Raw genomic sequence first — 15,837 nt, 5'->3', positions numbered from 1 at the left:
CAGTTTTCTTGCAAAGAGTTAGCTGTTGTCTGTGCAACAGGGACTTTTATAACAATTATTTTATTTTTAAGACTCAATCCTTAAAAAAAAAAAAAAAAAAAGACTCAATCCTAATTCTGCTGCTGTCTCCTAAACAGGGCTCACTTTAACAAAAACTCCCCCTCCTTTTTTTTTTTTCTTCCTACCAGTAGTCCTGTGCCTACCCTGACAGGTATTTGTAAATGGTTTCTTTTTATAACTGAGTATCTTTTAAATAACGTATCTTTTTAAAAGTCTACCCAGACCCCTGTGTGCACACAAGGTAACTTTTCCTCGGGAATTTATGTGAGGAGAGGATCCACTGTGGGGAATAAATAACGACTTTCAACCAATGATCAAAGAAAAATAAATCTTTTCCCCTAATAAGACTTTTTAAGACTGGAATCCCATTTTTAAATGGATAACAGCTAAGAGGCTAACTGGCAATCTATTTATTTCCCAAGCTCTGTTTTAACGTTGGCTACACAGAAATTGGAGGAGCAAATGAACCCTGGGATCTTCGAAGTTGAAGCTTTTAAAATAGAGTTGGTATGTAGTATTTGAAAACATATTGTTCGGAATTTAAGTTTTAATATCTAGGAATAAACCGAGCATTAAATCAAGCAAAACTGTGACAAGGCCAATATGCACATGGACGATGCCAGGAAGGCATCTTCAGCTCTTTGTTCACAGCTTAACAAAACTGTGCCGTCACACCACTTTAGTTCAACAGTGCCTGTCGAATGGGCATCAGCAGATCAGCCAATGCCTGTCATACACAGAGCCTGAAGACGCTTTGAAAGCAAGAGCTTATTCGACCCCCAAGTCTAGTTGGAAAGTGGTGAGGATTTTAAATCATCTAGTAAAGACAACAACCTCCCCCCTACCCCTGCCACCACCACCCCATACTGCAAAGTTAGAAGAAATAAGGAAGGATGACCAACAATAATGGTTTTAAAAAACAGACGTGAAGGAGAAAAAAAAATGCACTCAGGCAAAGGGAGCGCTTTTCATATTTGTTTTCTTTGTCATAGCAATTATAAAAGTTTTGCAATCACAGAATTTTTCTCAAAGTGACGTTCCCAATAGTGAAATAGAAGTTTAATGTCATTGCTATTTTAAGGCTTTGCCACGGTTTTTTGGCCTTTAAACAATTGAATAAATGTTCTTCCGTTATCAGGATAGGAGGGCGTTATGTGACAAAGAGAACTTGCAACCCCGTGTTATTCAAAGGAGTATCTCTTCAAGTGTAATTTTTGCTATGTGGCTGTTTTTGTTGACAAAAATGCACTAACTTTTGAACCGACAAGTCTCCTGAGCTCTGGTCTCTGGGAACATTTAATCTGCTTCAGAGTAGGAACCGGAGGAAACAAACCTGGTAAAGAGAAGGATTGTTAACTTTCCTACAAGTTAACAATTAAGGAAAAAAAAAAAAAAACCCAAACCGCCTTATTTGCCTCCTATAACACTGATCATGAGATTTGGCTTTCAAGCTTTAATAAGTGCTAAGGAGGTGCCTCAGAACTTTCCTCCTGTTTAATTAAGTGTGCCCACTCCTCTTCAGGCATCCAATCAGATTAAATGAGAGTGAACCCTGGGAGCAGGGTTGATGAGCCCTAGTGGTAAGAATTAGCTGAAGGTGTACTGAATCTCTCGGCCTTTCAAGTTGCTCTAGGATACGCTGCTCCTGAGATTCATACAGGAGTTGAGATTTCCCTTACACTAGAGTTGCAAAGCTCTCGCTCTGCACCCCTCTCCCCGTCTCTCTCTGTCTTTCACTCTGCTACTGTCAGTTTGCCGCCTGTACTTTAGCTGTCTCTTTTCCAGTCTCTACCCTGTCAGTTTCTGGCCTGCCAATTTCAACTTGAAGCTTGACTGGGCTGATTTGATGCAAATACCTCCAGGGAAAACCCTGAAACTGATGAACAGTTATGTCAAGTCGATTTTGCACCATCGGGAAAAGGTAACCTCTGCGAGAAAAAAAACAACAAGGTTAAAGAGACAAGGGCTTTTCACGTGTAATACCTCTGCTGCACATCTCGTTCACTGTTTACCATCCCTCAGAAATTGTAACTGTCAGAATTAGTCCTAATTGCAGATGCGAAAGCTGCCATTATAATAAAAACAGAGGCAGTGCAGGCATTAAATGTAGCAGCCTAATTTGTGAGACTACAGAAAAGGTAGAGAAAATGAATATTTCATTACTTTAATTACCAGGGACTACTCTTTTCTTGCTGTCTTATGATAAGTGTTGCTGTAACTAGCAACAGCAAACATCCACTAAAACATAAAGTGCAATAATCGTCCTGCTGTCAGGATCACCACTTTAAAATACGAGCTGGGAAAAAAATATAATGGTTTATCTATTTCTTAGAGATTGCAGAAGATGGAAATTCATTTAATACTGGGGCGGGGGGTGGGGAGGGGAATGCACATACAAAGGCACCAGTAAACAGTTTTAGTCAGAGAGTAATGGCTCTGAGAAAGGAGGAAAAATATCAGTTGGCTATACATTTGAAGTGTTTGCCCGAAAAGAATGCCAGAAAGTGAAAAATAGGAGGTAATAGCATTTGGACTTTTTAAGGCAAAATCTTGTTTTGCGTTGCACAATGTAATTGCTTGAACATTAGAAAATAAAACTCCAGTGACTAGGGGAAAGACAAGAGGAAAGCGAGTGGTTTTCAAATGATTAAGCAAAAGTGGAAAAAGTTCAAGTTGGCAAAAGTTTAGAAGCTCAGTCCATTTCCATTTTAAAAAGACTAGATAAAGCCTGCCAGAAAAAGGACTTTGCCTACAGTTTCGGAGGACCGATTCATAAGATTTGGGGAGTATCAATAATTACTCACTGCTGACACCTTGAAAAGCCCTGGGCATCTCTCCCTAATTGTCAATTTCAGGTAAAAGCGCAAAGCAGGGTGGAGGGGTGGCCGGACTGTGGGAGGTGGGAGGTGGGCCAGGGGGCGGGGGCGTGGTGGAGGAGGTTGCTGAGACTGGCTGAAGCCAGCCTGTCTCTGCATTTATCACTTTGTCCCAGAGGAGGTGTTTGTTCAACATAGCAGTTTGACAGCACAAAAACACTGTGGCCAGAAGCCCTATCAAAGAGCCTACTGACACATATCATTTGTGGTCTCGGTTTCACAGGGCAAGGCTACCTCTCACTTTATCTACACAAGTATAAAACTCTACACGTTTCTAAGTGTTCAGTATAGTTTAATCCCCTCCCCCTTTCTTTCTGTTAAATACTATAAACACTACTTTAAAATACCATCTTTATTCGGGACTCCTGAATGTTGTTTTAAAAACCATAATAATTTGCAATCAATTTAGCATAATCTGTGTTAAGGTTGATAATATTAAAGAAAAAAGAAGGAAAACAGTTTAAAAGCACAAAGCTTGTAATTTACCCTAAATAATACACTTAAAGCTTAGATTAATAGGTGCAAGTAAATTTTGTAAGAGTCATGTCATGTGGCATAGGGAACACTTTTCTTGTTGTTTTTTTTTTAACAATAAATCCTACTGAGAAGGAGCCTACATTAATCCTTCATCTCTACTATTTTTGCTTAAGTGTATCACACTCACAAGCTATAAGACTGGAGTTATAGTTAAAGAGGAAAAGTCCTAGAGTTGGGGTCCTAGGGTGTATCTGTGTTGTGCGTGTGTGTGTATGTGTGCACACAGGCTGTATTTAGTTTTCAGATTCCCATCAGCAGAGCAAAGGTGATGGAAAATCTTTAGAGGACAATCATTTTACTTAGAGATTTTCCCCTTTTAACAGGTCTATTTATTATGAAAACAGTTTACTGAGTTCTTTATATATAAACCTCACCTCTTAAAACTGAGAAATCTCATGATGTGAAACACTTCCATTGATGCGCTTTGTGTCTAAAATAGAAACTTAGGTACTTCCAAGAATAAGCAAAATGCAAAGTTTCCTTGATTACAGTTACTCAGATATACAAAACAGTATCGATACAATATAAATTAAAAAACAGTGAAAGCTATCCACTACATTCAGAGATCACCTGGATACTAAATTCCTTGAAATTTATTCATTAAGAGAGAGAAAAATTCTCAGATCTTAAATAGCATGATAACTTAATCTGTTCATCTCTTATGGATTACTTATTTTGGGGAGGGAGTATCTGTCACCTTCTTAGAAGTACCTTTCTTTCCTAGAGTTGGTTATAAAAGGAAATATGAAACAGTATATAAAGTACAAAAATCACTATATTGCCATATTAGCAATGTTAAGGAGGGATCCATTAACTTTTAAAATATTAGAATGTTTCCCTTTTTGTCACAGGAAATCATTAATGCCAATTACCTATTCCCAAAAGAATATAGTCATTCACCTCTCTCACCTGATATTATTTTTAAATGTTTCTCCTTTATTATCAGGATTTAAAAATCCACCTCCATATATCTTCTCTTTGGGTAAAGTTTTCTAAATTGACCAGTTGTGTGTTTATCGTTTGCTTGAAAGAATATCTTCATTTAAGTGGGACTTAAAATTTTGAACTTCAAAATACTGAAGTTCAGAATTAGGTCTCCTGCAGTTTAGAGTGTGTGGGGGTTTAAGCTGAAATAACACACAGCAACCAAGAAAAATGAAGAACAACTAAAAATGGATTACGTATATTAGAACATGACAGTGAATCCCATGGATTATATGGAAAATTACCTGAAGTTTTAATTTTATAGTAATGTCTAAAAAATAGAAAAGAATGAAAAGCAAATACGTATGCCAACGTGTGCGCACTCTTAAATCTAACAACTCCAAATCTCAACTCATATGAATCACAGAACTAAATTTGTTTTTAAAAAAAGTCAGGAATCCTTATGATGATTACATTCCTCAACTGAAAAATGAAAGCAAAGTTCAATCAGATCTTTCTCAGAGGTTTGTTCCTTCTCACCCTATCACATATGTGTCCTTGTTACCTGCCCTTCCAAAGTCTCGTTTTCAGAAGCCTATCAGAATTTCTAACCAAGACTGCAGCCTCCACTGTAATGAATATGGCGTTATTAGCTCCCATACTTTATTGGGTCACAAATACACAATATCTGATGAGACACTGATCATTTTCTTCCCCTTTTCTCTTTTCAGCCTCTCTAACTTTCCTGTCAGGAGCCTGAAAAAATATGCGCAGTTACTGTTGCAGAGGGGAGACGAAGTTTAACTTCTGGGGTTGGCAATCGGAGAATAATTCATGAGCAGATTTCTAGCAAATGATATGATTTGCTAAATTTTGGTCTTTGATTTATATTTATGTACTCCTGCTACTGCTAAGGTTTTGCCAACCTCAATTAGATCATGAATGAGATCATTTTAATTCAGCCCCCAAACTGTGACCTGACCATGGTCTGAAAGTGTTCAAAAAGTAATTTTAAGCCTCCCTTTGATTTGAAAAGGAATACTGCATGCTTGGTCGTTCATACAAATAACATAAAACTTAATTATTGAATGATTTGGCAGAGGACCTTCCTGCCAAACAACAGTCAATGCCAGCTACTGTGATGCTGGCGATGCCCGGCCCCCGAGCGCACAGCCCCCTGTATACAGCATTTGTTCATTGTGTCTCAGGGCAAGATGCTTTCAAATAGGATTCACGGATCTGGGAGACTGGGCGCAAAGCAAAGGGGGTACCATATTTATAACTCCAGTGAAAAAATGCTGTCTCACCTAGAAGGGAAGTAGATCTGCGCTGTCAAATCACCAGGAGGCTGTGACAAAGGGAGCTTGCAGCCTGACACACGGTGTAACAACATAGCAAACACCTTTAATTCTGTCATGTCTCATACCCTTTACTTTCTCACACATTCGTGGCTGCTCGAACGTTGACACCTACACTCTTTTTCGAAACTAAATAAGGCAGTCTTATTTAAGCCCGAATGCAACACCTGAAAAGTTATTCTTATGCCCAGCAAAAAATAACCATTAACTCCTTCCTCTTAGAAATGCCTCCCTGGTTGGTCTAGAAAGTCTCAAGTTGGCAAGAGCCTCCCTGGGCCCCTGACTCTTGAGGTTCACATGACCTCCTCAGCTTCTTGAGATAGGCAACACTTCCCCCCTCAAAAAGATGCGAGACTGGTGATAATGTCACTGTCCGAACTGGCCTCTGACAGCGTTTCCAGCTGAAATCACTTTGCTTCATCACAAACTTCTGGTGTCTTCTATAGTACGGAGAGAGGCCCCAGCTGCTTCATTCCCTCTAGCTACCATAGTCTAATATCTTAAAAGCTGGAAATGAAAATAGCTTTTCTAAAGATATTTCCTGGAATTTTTAATGTGCTGCCTTGATTCCTTTCTCTCTCTCTCTTTTTTTCCCTTGCCAATTATACACCACCATTTGGAGGGCTTATGAGCAACGTAAGTCCACCTCATCTAATTAAACCACATTGTTTTAAAAGCTTGAACAGTTTTCATGTCTGTAAGACTTGTCTGAATAATAAACTCCTAGAGACAGGATTCTGAGTGTCTTTGGAGAGTCAGGATTTTATCTGCTGAGCGCAAAAGGCCAGGCACTCAAAGAGTTAAAGAGTGTTCCTGCATTGCTGGGTAGGTTAATATCACAGCTGCCTGGTAAAGCATTATCCTGGTACCTCACTTAACAAAAGCCTCCTTTTGCAAACAGACTCCCACTTCCCCCCGCAACTGTCCAAAGGTGTTTACTGAAGTAAATCTGCCTAAATCCTTCATTGCTTGGGTCACGGGGGTGGATAGGAGGGGTGGAAGGTGTAAGGATAATCTCTTTTTGTAAATTCTGTAAATCTTCTGGGAAAAAAAAAATCAGGAATCTGTGTCACATGCTCCTGGACAACTTCTAATATCTCTGCTAGTTTTGCTCTTGTAAGTGAAATTTGTCACAATGACTATCACAGAAGACGCCCCCTCCCCCCAGGTTTCCAATTATTCACTCTGCTGTTTGAAGCGACTGCACTTTCAAAGTTGAGTGTGTGTGCGAGTGTGTGTACGCCATGTGCACCGACATTATATGCTTAATCTAATTGTTGAAGAAAAACTGTTGGTATCTTAAAAGTGGTTTCAGAAAGGGAAAAAAAGAAAAAAAAGACAAGACAGTTTAGGAGCAAGATAATGTAGCTGAAAAGTTGTCACGAGAGGTTTCTGTTCTTGTTGTGGTCTCATTCCAATACCATTAACTGCATGTTACTTTTGCATGTTGAAAATGGAGGCAAATAACAGTAAAACCTGACAGGTCCGCCTGCAAGGGTTTAAACAGTTCCCAGTAAGAAGAAGCCCTTTAGGCATAAACTTTCTCTCTCAAGAGAACGTGAATACCACCAACCCCTCCCTACAAATCTTGAAGCATCCAGTTTGAGATACAAAAAGGCTGTCATCTCACAAATGTTAAACATACTAAAAAAATCTGAAAAAAAAGTATGAAGAAGGTGTGAAAAACGTGGCACTTTACAGCCCTCAAAGCTTTTTAAAATAGAACAACTTTTCCCCCTAAAATTCTTTTCAGAGAAATTTTTTTTTTTTTTTCCTTTTTGGCTCATTTGAGAGTTTCTTTCTTGGCTTTTTTCCCCTTTCATTTGAAAATATGAATTATCATAAAAAGTCAGGGGGAAAAATGGGAAAGTCTTTTCCAGTTTTCCTGAAGATGTATCAGTGCATTCGGGCTGGGTGTAAGCAACTTCTCTCTTGTGCTCTGGGCCAGACACCCATCACTGCAAGCAGACCAGGGCCTCTGAAGACTCCTCCTCTCCCTGCTTGAGTTCCCCAGCCTGCCCCCCAGCACCCTCCCACCACCCAGGGCCTGCACCTCCCTGGCCTGAAGGTAAACAATAAGAGCCCCACACTGGGCAGCACTCCAGAGTGGGATGTCCACACACCTGACCCAAGTCTAACAGGCTTCTGGGGGAGAATTTGATCCTTCCCTGACACTTTTTACCTCAAGTGTTGAGCGGGTGGCCATGAATAGTACAGACATGCCATCTTGTAACACTATATGCCTGTCAGGAGGGACAGGGCCTGGTTAAGCATCAACTATATAAGGCTGGTAACTAGGGAAAGCCCAACAAACAGCCACAAACACCTCAGTTATTTTACTCAGCTACCACCCTCTCCCTCTCTCTCTCTCTCTCTCTTTCTTTTCATCTTGGCTTTCTGTGGCAGAATGCAAATGGAGCCTGCCGGCGGTGAAAGGGCTGAATTGTGATTAAGAAGAAGAAGAGCTCCTTTCTTTGTTCTCCCCTCAGGGGATGTTTACTGGGAGAGACACAGCGGATCAGATATGAAAGGCATTCAGGTCAGCATTGATGTGAGCGAAAGTGAAATCATACCTAAGGCATTCAAAAGACCGCCGTGTCAGGGGTTCAGCTAACGGTGCAGCTACTGTGTGTGTCTTCCCGGAGAGGCAAAAATCTTTGTGAAAAGACTGACGATTTTTTTTCCCTCCCTAATTTCCTTCAAAATTATAAAAGTCCTCCCTCCCTCTCCGTTTACCTCCCACCAGATGCCACAGGAGTTAGTATTTTCTCTCCTTATGGACCACACGCGAAATCAGACCAACTTCTAATAGCTGTATTACCTAAATGAACCAGCCTTGCACCATCTGAACTGTGAAATCTTTTTTTAAGCAGGTGTATTCATGTGTGCTACATATATGCCTAATATGTAGGGGAGAGCTGCGTGAAGAGAAAAGCCAAAACACACACGCGTGGATGGTTTTTCCTCTCACTTCCCTCAGAGGAAACACGAGACACACACACACACAGAGTATAAAAACAGTACAGAACACCTTAAAACAAAATTCTTTATTTGCTTTGTAACTAGGAGTTACAGTTTTCCTGAGAGCTCTCACTCTGACACGACTGTCACCCAAGATAGAAGTATTTGGCACGTAGCTATTAAGGCAAAGACTTCCACAGAGTCTACTGATTATTAGTGCTTGCCTTTTTAAAAAGACTTGATGAAGAAATACTTGGATATTTACTTTTTAAAAGTTTACACTCCTGACAGCCCAAATAGTCAATAGTCATGAGATTTTTTTTTTTCCAAATGGTAAGCTGATGCTGTTGGCATAAACAGAACTATATAAATACATACAAAATTCACAAATCACAGCAAACATACAAATAATGAGAAGGTGCCTAGATGTTTTAAGGCTTAAAAATGAAAAAGAAAATCACATTTCATCTTCTGATTGCCAAAGAAAGAAAAGAAATAGGGAGGGGGAATAAGGCTGTATTTATTGGTTTTAAATCACCCTTTCCTCTGCTCTGAATTATTTTTTCTCAACCTTCACATCTTGGCTAAAAAGCATATTTGGGCTTATGTTAACATCTGCTTTTGTGGTGACATTTAATTCTGTATATTTTCAACTAGTGTTTCTGCATCACAGATTTTCCCCCTTTATCTCTTCGCTCTAAAAAGACAACCAAAGAGCAATCAAAAAGGTGTCTGACTTGGCCATTCAGACAATTGCCCCCTTGTGGGAATGCGGGAATGAATGGTACAGTGGACACCCCAGCACCATTGACGTTATAAACATGTAAATGAAACACATTAGGGCAGACAATCAATTGTCTGTGAGCATTGCAAACCTGCACTCCCTCTCTCTGTGACAGGCACAAAATAGTGTCTACCTTGGGAAGCCACGGTGCTGGAGAGGAAAAGGACAAAGCGTTCTCTTTCACACAGAAGAAAATGCACCTTAAAAGCCTTGGAAGAATGCAGATGACAAACACTGTTGTAAGGAAAAGACTCTCCCACATCTTGGAATAAACGGAGCACTGCTCAGAGAGCTAGCAACAGCCTCCTTTCCTACCTTCAGGGTAGACACACACATTTTTCCCAGGCAAAAGTCTTAATACGGCATTAGGGTCTTTGATAACCTCTTGGAATTTTCTTTACTTCGAGTAAATTAAGCAAGCAAGAAAGGAAGCATCTGAAACATATGACAGAGCAGTTTACTGGGAAATGTCAGTCTTGGCTTTAGTCATATTCCAAAGTAAATGCTTAAAGACGTGAATGTATCTTTATGTGGCAACAGAGAAATAACATAAAGTTTCAAATCCTTACCCCACCCTTACCCTGGTGGAGAGTCACGCTATGGATACCAGCAGGCTAGTGGCTATGTTATGAAGGAAGCCATGTCTCTATCCCCAATTGACTGAGTTTTTTCAAACGGAAATAAAACAAATAGATCAGTCTAGATACATAACCCCCAGCCATGTGTGTGTGCAGCGTGACAAAACTTGCAGAAGCTCTTCAGAGGGACAGAAGGATGGAGATGGATATCTGGGGCACACCCTCAGAGCCGGTACCTGCCACACAAGCTGCTTCTGAGTGCTTTGCGAGTCAGCAAAACCACCTCCTCAGAACCTCATCAACTTTACCAGAAAGGTACCTGCACAAGGTTTCCACACTTGCAAGGAGCACCAAGTCTGAACCGACTGCAATTCGAAGGAAACTTTCCTGCCTCAGAGTGTATTGAGGGGCTCTGGCTCACAGCTTCATCCCATCCCAACTTCACCTCTCTGAAAAGAGAGACGAGAGAGACAGGAGCCACATCCTGAAGAAGGGGCTTCTTGCGTTTCTTTTCCTTTTCATCTGAGCATCTCTGAAACGGGAACAACTTCTCTGCCCTCCACTGCCTCTCAGCATCACCACTAGCACTTCCACTCCCTTTCAGGAAGTGGTTAAGGGAGTGAGGGCTTATCTTAAACAGGGATCATCATTTCTGCTCATCTGATTGTTTCTCCTCTAGGATATAAAGCCTGAAAGCATCCAGTTTTATCCCTTTTCTTCCCCACTGAAAATCACTGACCAAAGGGGTTTGTAAAAATCTTCCCCCACTCCACTACACAATGCCTAATGCTTTAGCTGAAACTTTGGAGAAAAATTAAATTTAACTTTTTTTTCTTCCGTTTCCTTTTCCCCACCACTCATAATTCAGTTTTCATTTAAAAGACAACTTCATTCCCTTTTCTGAAGCAAGCAGTTTCCGGGTTTGATTTTTATGAAAATGTGCCTGTGTCTGTGTGATTTTTTCAGAGGCTGATGCTGGGAGGTGGCGGGCTAGGGAGGCAGGCCCATCTCCCTAGGCTCTGCAGGAGGCAGGAGGGTAGCCGGAGCATCCCCAGGAGCTCATGCCCAAATCGGGGGTAAAGCAACAAACTCTGCAAGTTACCACCGGCCGGGCCAGTGGCAGGCAGCAGCCAGGCACCCCCTGCTCCCAAGCGCTCATTTCTGCCTCGAAGGCTGTGTGGAGATAGTGGGGTATAATCAGGGGACTGAAAAGGGGGGCTGGGTTTTCCCCCTCCTCTCCAGCTTCAGTGAAAGTATTACAAAGTGAGTCAGGCGACTGAAGATCATCTGACTGAACTTTCTTGAAACCGACACACATTCTTGTCTTTGGGCAACTTGCTTTTTGCCTCCTTCTCCCTCACCCCTCTCCCCCTTCCCTCCTGCACATCTTATTTTCTGGGAAGAGATTTCATCCTGTCCATGTGGAGGAAAGGAGACTGTCCACTATGGATTAACTTGGCGCTGGCACTGTCTTTGCCAGGCATCTTGCTAGCTGGAGAATCTTGAAGGCTGGATTTTAGACTCTTGTTTCTCTCTTTGTACATTTGCTTTCCTCGAACTGCCTCCTTCTCCTTTGCTTTTTTAATAATCGCATACAGCACCGTCTTTTAACCCATGTTCTTGACCAGCCTTTCAAACACACACAGACTGCTTTACACGTTTTATCTCTTTGTCGCCTTAGTCTATATACACACTGTTGACTTCATTAAAATTATATAAAGTGCCATTCTAGTTTCCTGGATGACCATCTCTCTCTCTCTCTCTTTTTCGTGATGCAGTTTCTACTTCTATGATTAGTATTGCCATTATTCCTTTCCAGGAATTTCTATATGATTTTGATAAGCATCATCATATTTAGTGTTATCAGCAAAGACAAGCTCAAAAGTGACATCTTTCCCATGAATCCAGGAAAGAAGAAAAATCCACTCAGTTCAGATAAATCCTAGCAATTCCCAAAGGGAAAGGCACTGGATACGTACTTGATGAGAAAGGAAATGAAAAAAAGAGGGGGAAAAACTCTTCTACCTGCTTCTCAAAAGCAGGACATTGCTCAGATTAAACCCAAAGCAAAACATTGACAACGAATTTACAGCATGTTTTCCCACAGATTATTGGGAAATAATTATTGTTGTTAAGTGTGCAGGGTCTGGGCTAAATGCCTTCAAAATGTGCAATTCAACTTTCCACTTCAGAGTGTTAGGGCTTCTCCCAAGTTTGTGGCTGGGCAGAGGGAAATGGGGTCCATTACTGAACACCAAGCAGTGTCCATGGCTGAGCACCTCCCCCGGTACTCTGTTCCACCTGTGAAGCCCCCAGCAGACCTTCCCCACTGCCAATCTCCGCCCCAGGGCTCTTAGGAAGCTTGGAGCATTCTGTTTTCCCAGACCTGGGCTCTGGTCTGACCTCACAGCCTGGACAAGGCTGGTCAATGGTGGCAAAATCCCGAAGGGGGTTGGAGGAGGCAGACAAGAAGAAACAAACATGCTAAATAGTCTCTCCTGCAAAAGAACACTTCTGGGAACCTTGTTTTAAATCTTATTCTTCTTTCTCTCTCTCTCTCAAAAAAATGACTATTTAACATAAGAAAAAAAAAATAAGGCCTCCTTGACACAAAGCTTTTGTTATCCAGTTGATCAGCAAGCAATGTGCTTTAGATACTTGTAAGGGGGGGGGGGGAAGAGCCCCACAACAGACATTGATTTTAGAAAATCAATAACCAACATTTAATAAAAGGAACAGAGGAAACACAAGAGAGGAGAGGGGGACATTAGGTGTAATTTTAGTGTCTACTAAATTACCCAGAGATGGGGAAGGGGAGGTCTCCAGTGTAAGGACCACCTTAAATAATGCCAGACACTAGAGTGGAGAAAAAATTAAATTAAGAGAGAGGAAGACAGGGAGAAAGAGACTTAAAAAGAGGCAGTCTGAACTCGGTCTTGGGGAAGCAGCTTGGTATATATTATTGTACTTGTTTTTTTGTAATACTAAGCCAAGCAAATAGATCAAAGGCAGCACAAAGGGAAAAGGCAGGATAACATAACGAACAGTTTCTGACTAAAATTCCTCTATCACTCCCCCATATGGCTCGACACCTCCACCACAACAAGCAAAAGACACACACGCACACACACACACACACACACGCACACACGCGCGCACACATGAAACCTAGAGAGACAGAGACAGAGAGAAGCATCATTTGTCTCTAATCAAAATTCCCTCGTCTTTGTGTTTTCTGCTTCCAGCGCCCCTCACTGCGCCCCCAGCCGCCCCCTCCCGCGCCGCGCAGCTCGGGGGCAGAGCGGGGGCGCACAATTGTCTTCTCTGGAGGAAAGTTGTTCCAAGTGGGCCCCGGCGGTCCCCGCGAGGCGCCGGCAGGGTTCGCGGGAGACCGGAGCCCGGGGCCGGCGCCGCGTCCCCGCGTCCAGCTCGGGAGCGTCGACGCGGCCCCGCGCCGGGTGATCGGGCTGAGACCGAGGGGAGCGAGAAGTTTCCTTTCCTAGTCTGAGCTGGCGCTAGTTCGCTTGTTTGTTTTGGGGGGTTGGTTTTTCTTTTTCAACTCAGTATCCTCCGTCAGCTACCCCCCGGCACCCTCTCCGGTCCCCAGCTCTCTCCCCTCCCCCAGGCGCCTTCTGCGCTCTTGCCAATCACTTTTCTCTTTTATTCCCACGATTTTGTTTGGGGGTAATACCTAGGGGGTCTGCCTCTCTCGCGCGCGCTCTCTTCCTCTCTCCCGCTCTCACTCTGCCTTCCTTGACTCTTTCCAAGATGGACCTACGGAGCTGTCACACCTTTGACCCCCCACCTCTGCTCTGCGTGTCCCCCTCGCACCCCCATCTCCTTCCTCCTTCTCGACTCAGCCTGGATAACGGACTCCTCCTGACCATGTCGAAACTGCCCAGAAAAGTCTCCCCGCGCTCCGGGACTCCGCAAGCCCCCGGCGTGGGGCCAGAGCCCGCTGGAGAGGAACCACCCGCCCCCGCGCCCGCACGGACCCCGCGCGGGGCCGGCCGAGACCCTCCCACCCCGGGGCCCCGGCGCGCCTGGCCCGCCCGGCCCCGCTGCCCGCGGACCGTTACTTGGCGTGCGGAGAGGCGGCCGGGCGACTCCAGCAAGAAACTTTCAGCCTGGCGGAGGCGCAGCCCCGGGGCCCCTCTCCCGCCCTCGCAGTCCCTCTGCCACCCCCGCCCCCACCCCGGAATCCTGCGCGACCCGGCGCCCAGGCCCCCCGCCCTGCCCTCGCCGGACGCTCCCGCAGCCCGGCCGGGGAGCCGGCGGGCCGGGCGCTCACCGAGCGGGAGGCGGAGGCGGAGGGAGGGCGGAGGCGGGGGCGCAGGGGGCGGCAGGGGTGGGGGTGCTGGGCCCCGGCCGGACCCCCGCGCTCGGAGCCCCCCGGCGCCCGACGCTCACTTCGCCCGGCACTTCCCCAACTCCCCACTGTCCAGTCGCCGCGCGCGCCGGGCTCCGGCGCCGGCCGCGGAGGGAGGCTCGCCCGCGAGCCCTGGGCGCCGCCACCGCCGCCGCCTCGGTTCCTTTTCCCTCTCCCCCTCCTTCTCCCCGGGTCTGGAGCCGCAGAGTGGCCCGGAAAAGTTTGGTTCGGGCCGCTTCTTACCGTTTTTCCTCCTGGGATTGGCTTGTTTGCGTCTCTTGCACCGGGGGCCATCCGCCATGATCGGCTGCTTCATTGATAAGAGCGGATCAGATGGCAGTTCGCATGGACTCGGCGCCCTGCTTCGGCAGCACGCAGGCTCGATCTAGCAACCAAACACAGCGACAATGTGGGCATCGCCCGCGCCCATTGAAACGCGCGCGGGCCGCCCAGGGGAGCCGGGCCAGGGCCCGGGCGAGCACCCATCCGCGCCCCCCAACGCCAAAGCGAAACTTCGGCGGCCCCCTCCCCGCCCCCCGCCCCCAGCCTTGGCCCCGAGGCGCTTTGTGTTTGTTACTGTTTGGTGTGTTGCACCCGCGAGGGGATCAGAGAGACAAGAATTACATCTTCAAAATGAGTCATAACTCCTGACCGTATGAGGGAATGCACACGGCGGTACAGTAAGGCTGCTTGACTCAAGGCTAGGCGGACCCTTTCCTCCGAAAAGTCCTCAGCCCGGCTCGGCAACTTGGGGTGAGGCGAAGCTTTCTTTAGCTCTCATCTTGTCTCACCACCCCCCACCCCATTCCCCAGAGGAAGCAAACAAACAAACAAACAAACAACGCGAAACAACCCGCGATGAAGCACACTCGGGCAAATTGATAATAGTAATTATAGGAAGCCCACTCGCCCCGCGTCCCATCCCCTCCCCTTTCGCAGTTTATCGAGACACTGTCTCTTCCTCCCCCCCCACACCCCCGCCCCCAAATTAGGATTTCCCGTTTCACGCCGCAATAAGAAATATAATTATAAGCCTCTTTGGACACTGTCCCTCCCCGCCCCCCCACCCCGCCGCCACCTTCTCCACTTTGACAATATTTACTTAAGTATTTCCCCCCACCTCACTCACACACATGCTCCCCCACACTGGTTCCCTTAAATAGTTGCAGTAGAAAATTGTTTTTTCCCCTCAAGAAAGGAAAGAGAAAGTCCAACCGCTACGACAATACTTTTCAGCTCTACTGAATGATCGTATCCTTTCTGGCTTCGAAACTTTTGTACCTAAAAATCGAGAGAGGCGCTGCATTTTTTCAGCTGAAACTGTCAAAACTTGGAGAAGGGGAACCTCGGAGGCAGGCAGGAGAGGAGGAGAATCCCGAAACTCGATGGA

General features: G+C 44.8%; 1 protein-coding gene across 1 annotated transcript in view; it reads right to left on the bottom strand.

Moving 5' to 3' along the window:
* ZEB2 (zinc finger E-box binding homeobox 2) overlaps window positions 1–15,089 on the bottom strand; it is a 129,919-nt gene extending 114,830 nt beyond the window's left edge. The window contains exons 1-2 of the mRNA XM_052654210.1: window positions 15,072–15,089; window positions 14,691–14,832 (exon numbers count right to left, since the gene is read on the bottom strand). Of these exons, the coding sequence (XP_052510170.1) occupies window positions 14,691–14,832; window positions 15,072–15,089 (160 nt within the window). The remainder of the gene's footprint in view (window positions 1–14,690; window positions 14,833–15,071) is intronic.
* Between the last annotated feature and the right edge of the window lie 748 nt (window positions 15,090–15,837).

The sequence above is a fragment of the Budorcas taxicolor genome, chromosome 2 (genome assembly GCF_023091745.1).
Source record: "Budorcas taxicolor isolate Tak-1 chromosome 2, Takin1.1, whole genome shotgun sequence".
NCBI classification, from domain to species: domain Eukaryota; kingdom Metazoa; phylum Chordata; class Mammalia; order Artiodactyla; family Bovidae; genus Budorcas; species Budorcas taxicolor.
Note: the sequence above shows the minus strand (reverse complement) of the source record. Positions and strands in the feature narration are given on the sequence as shown.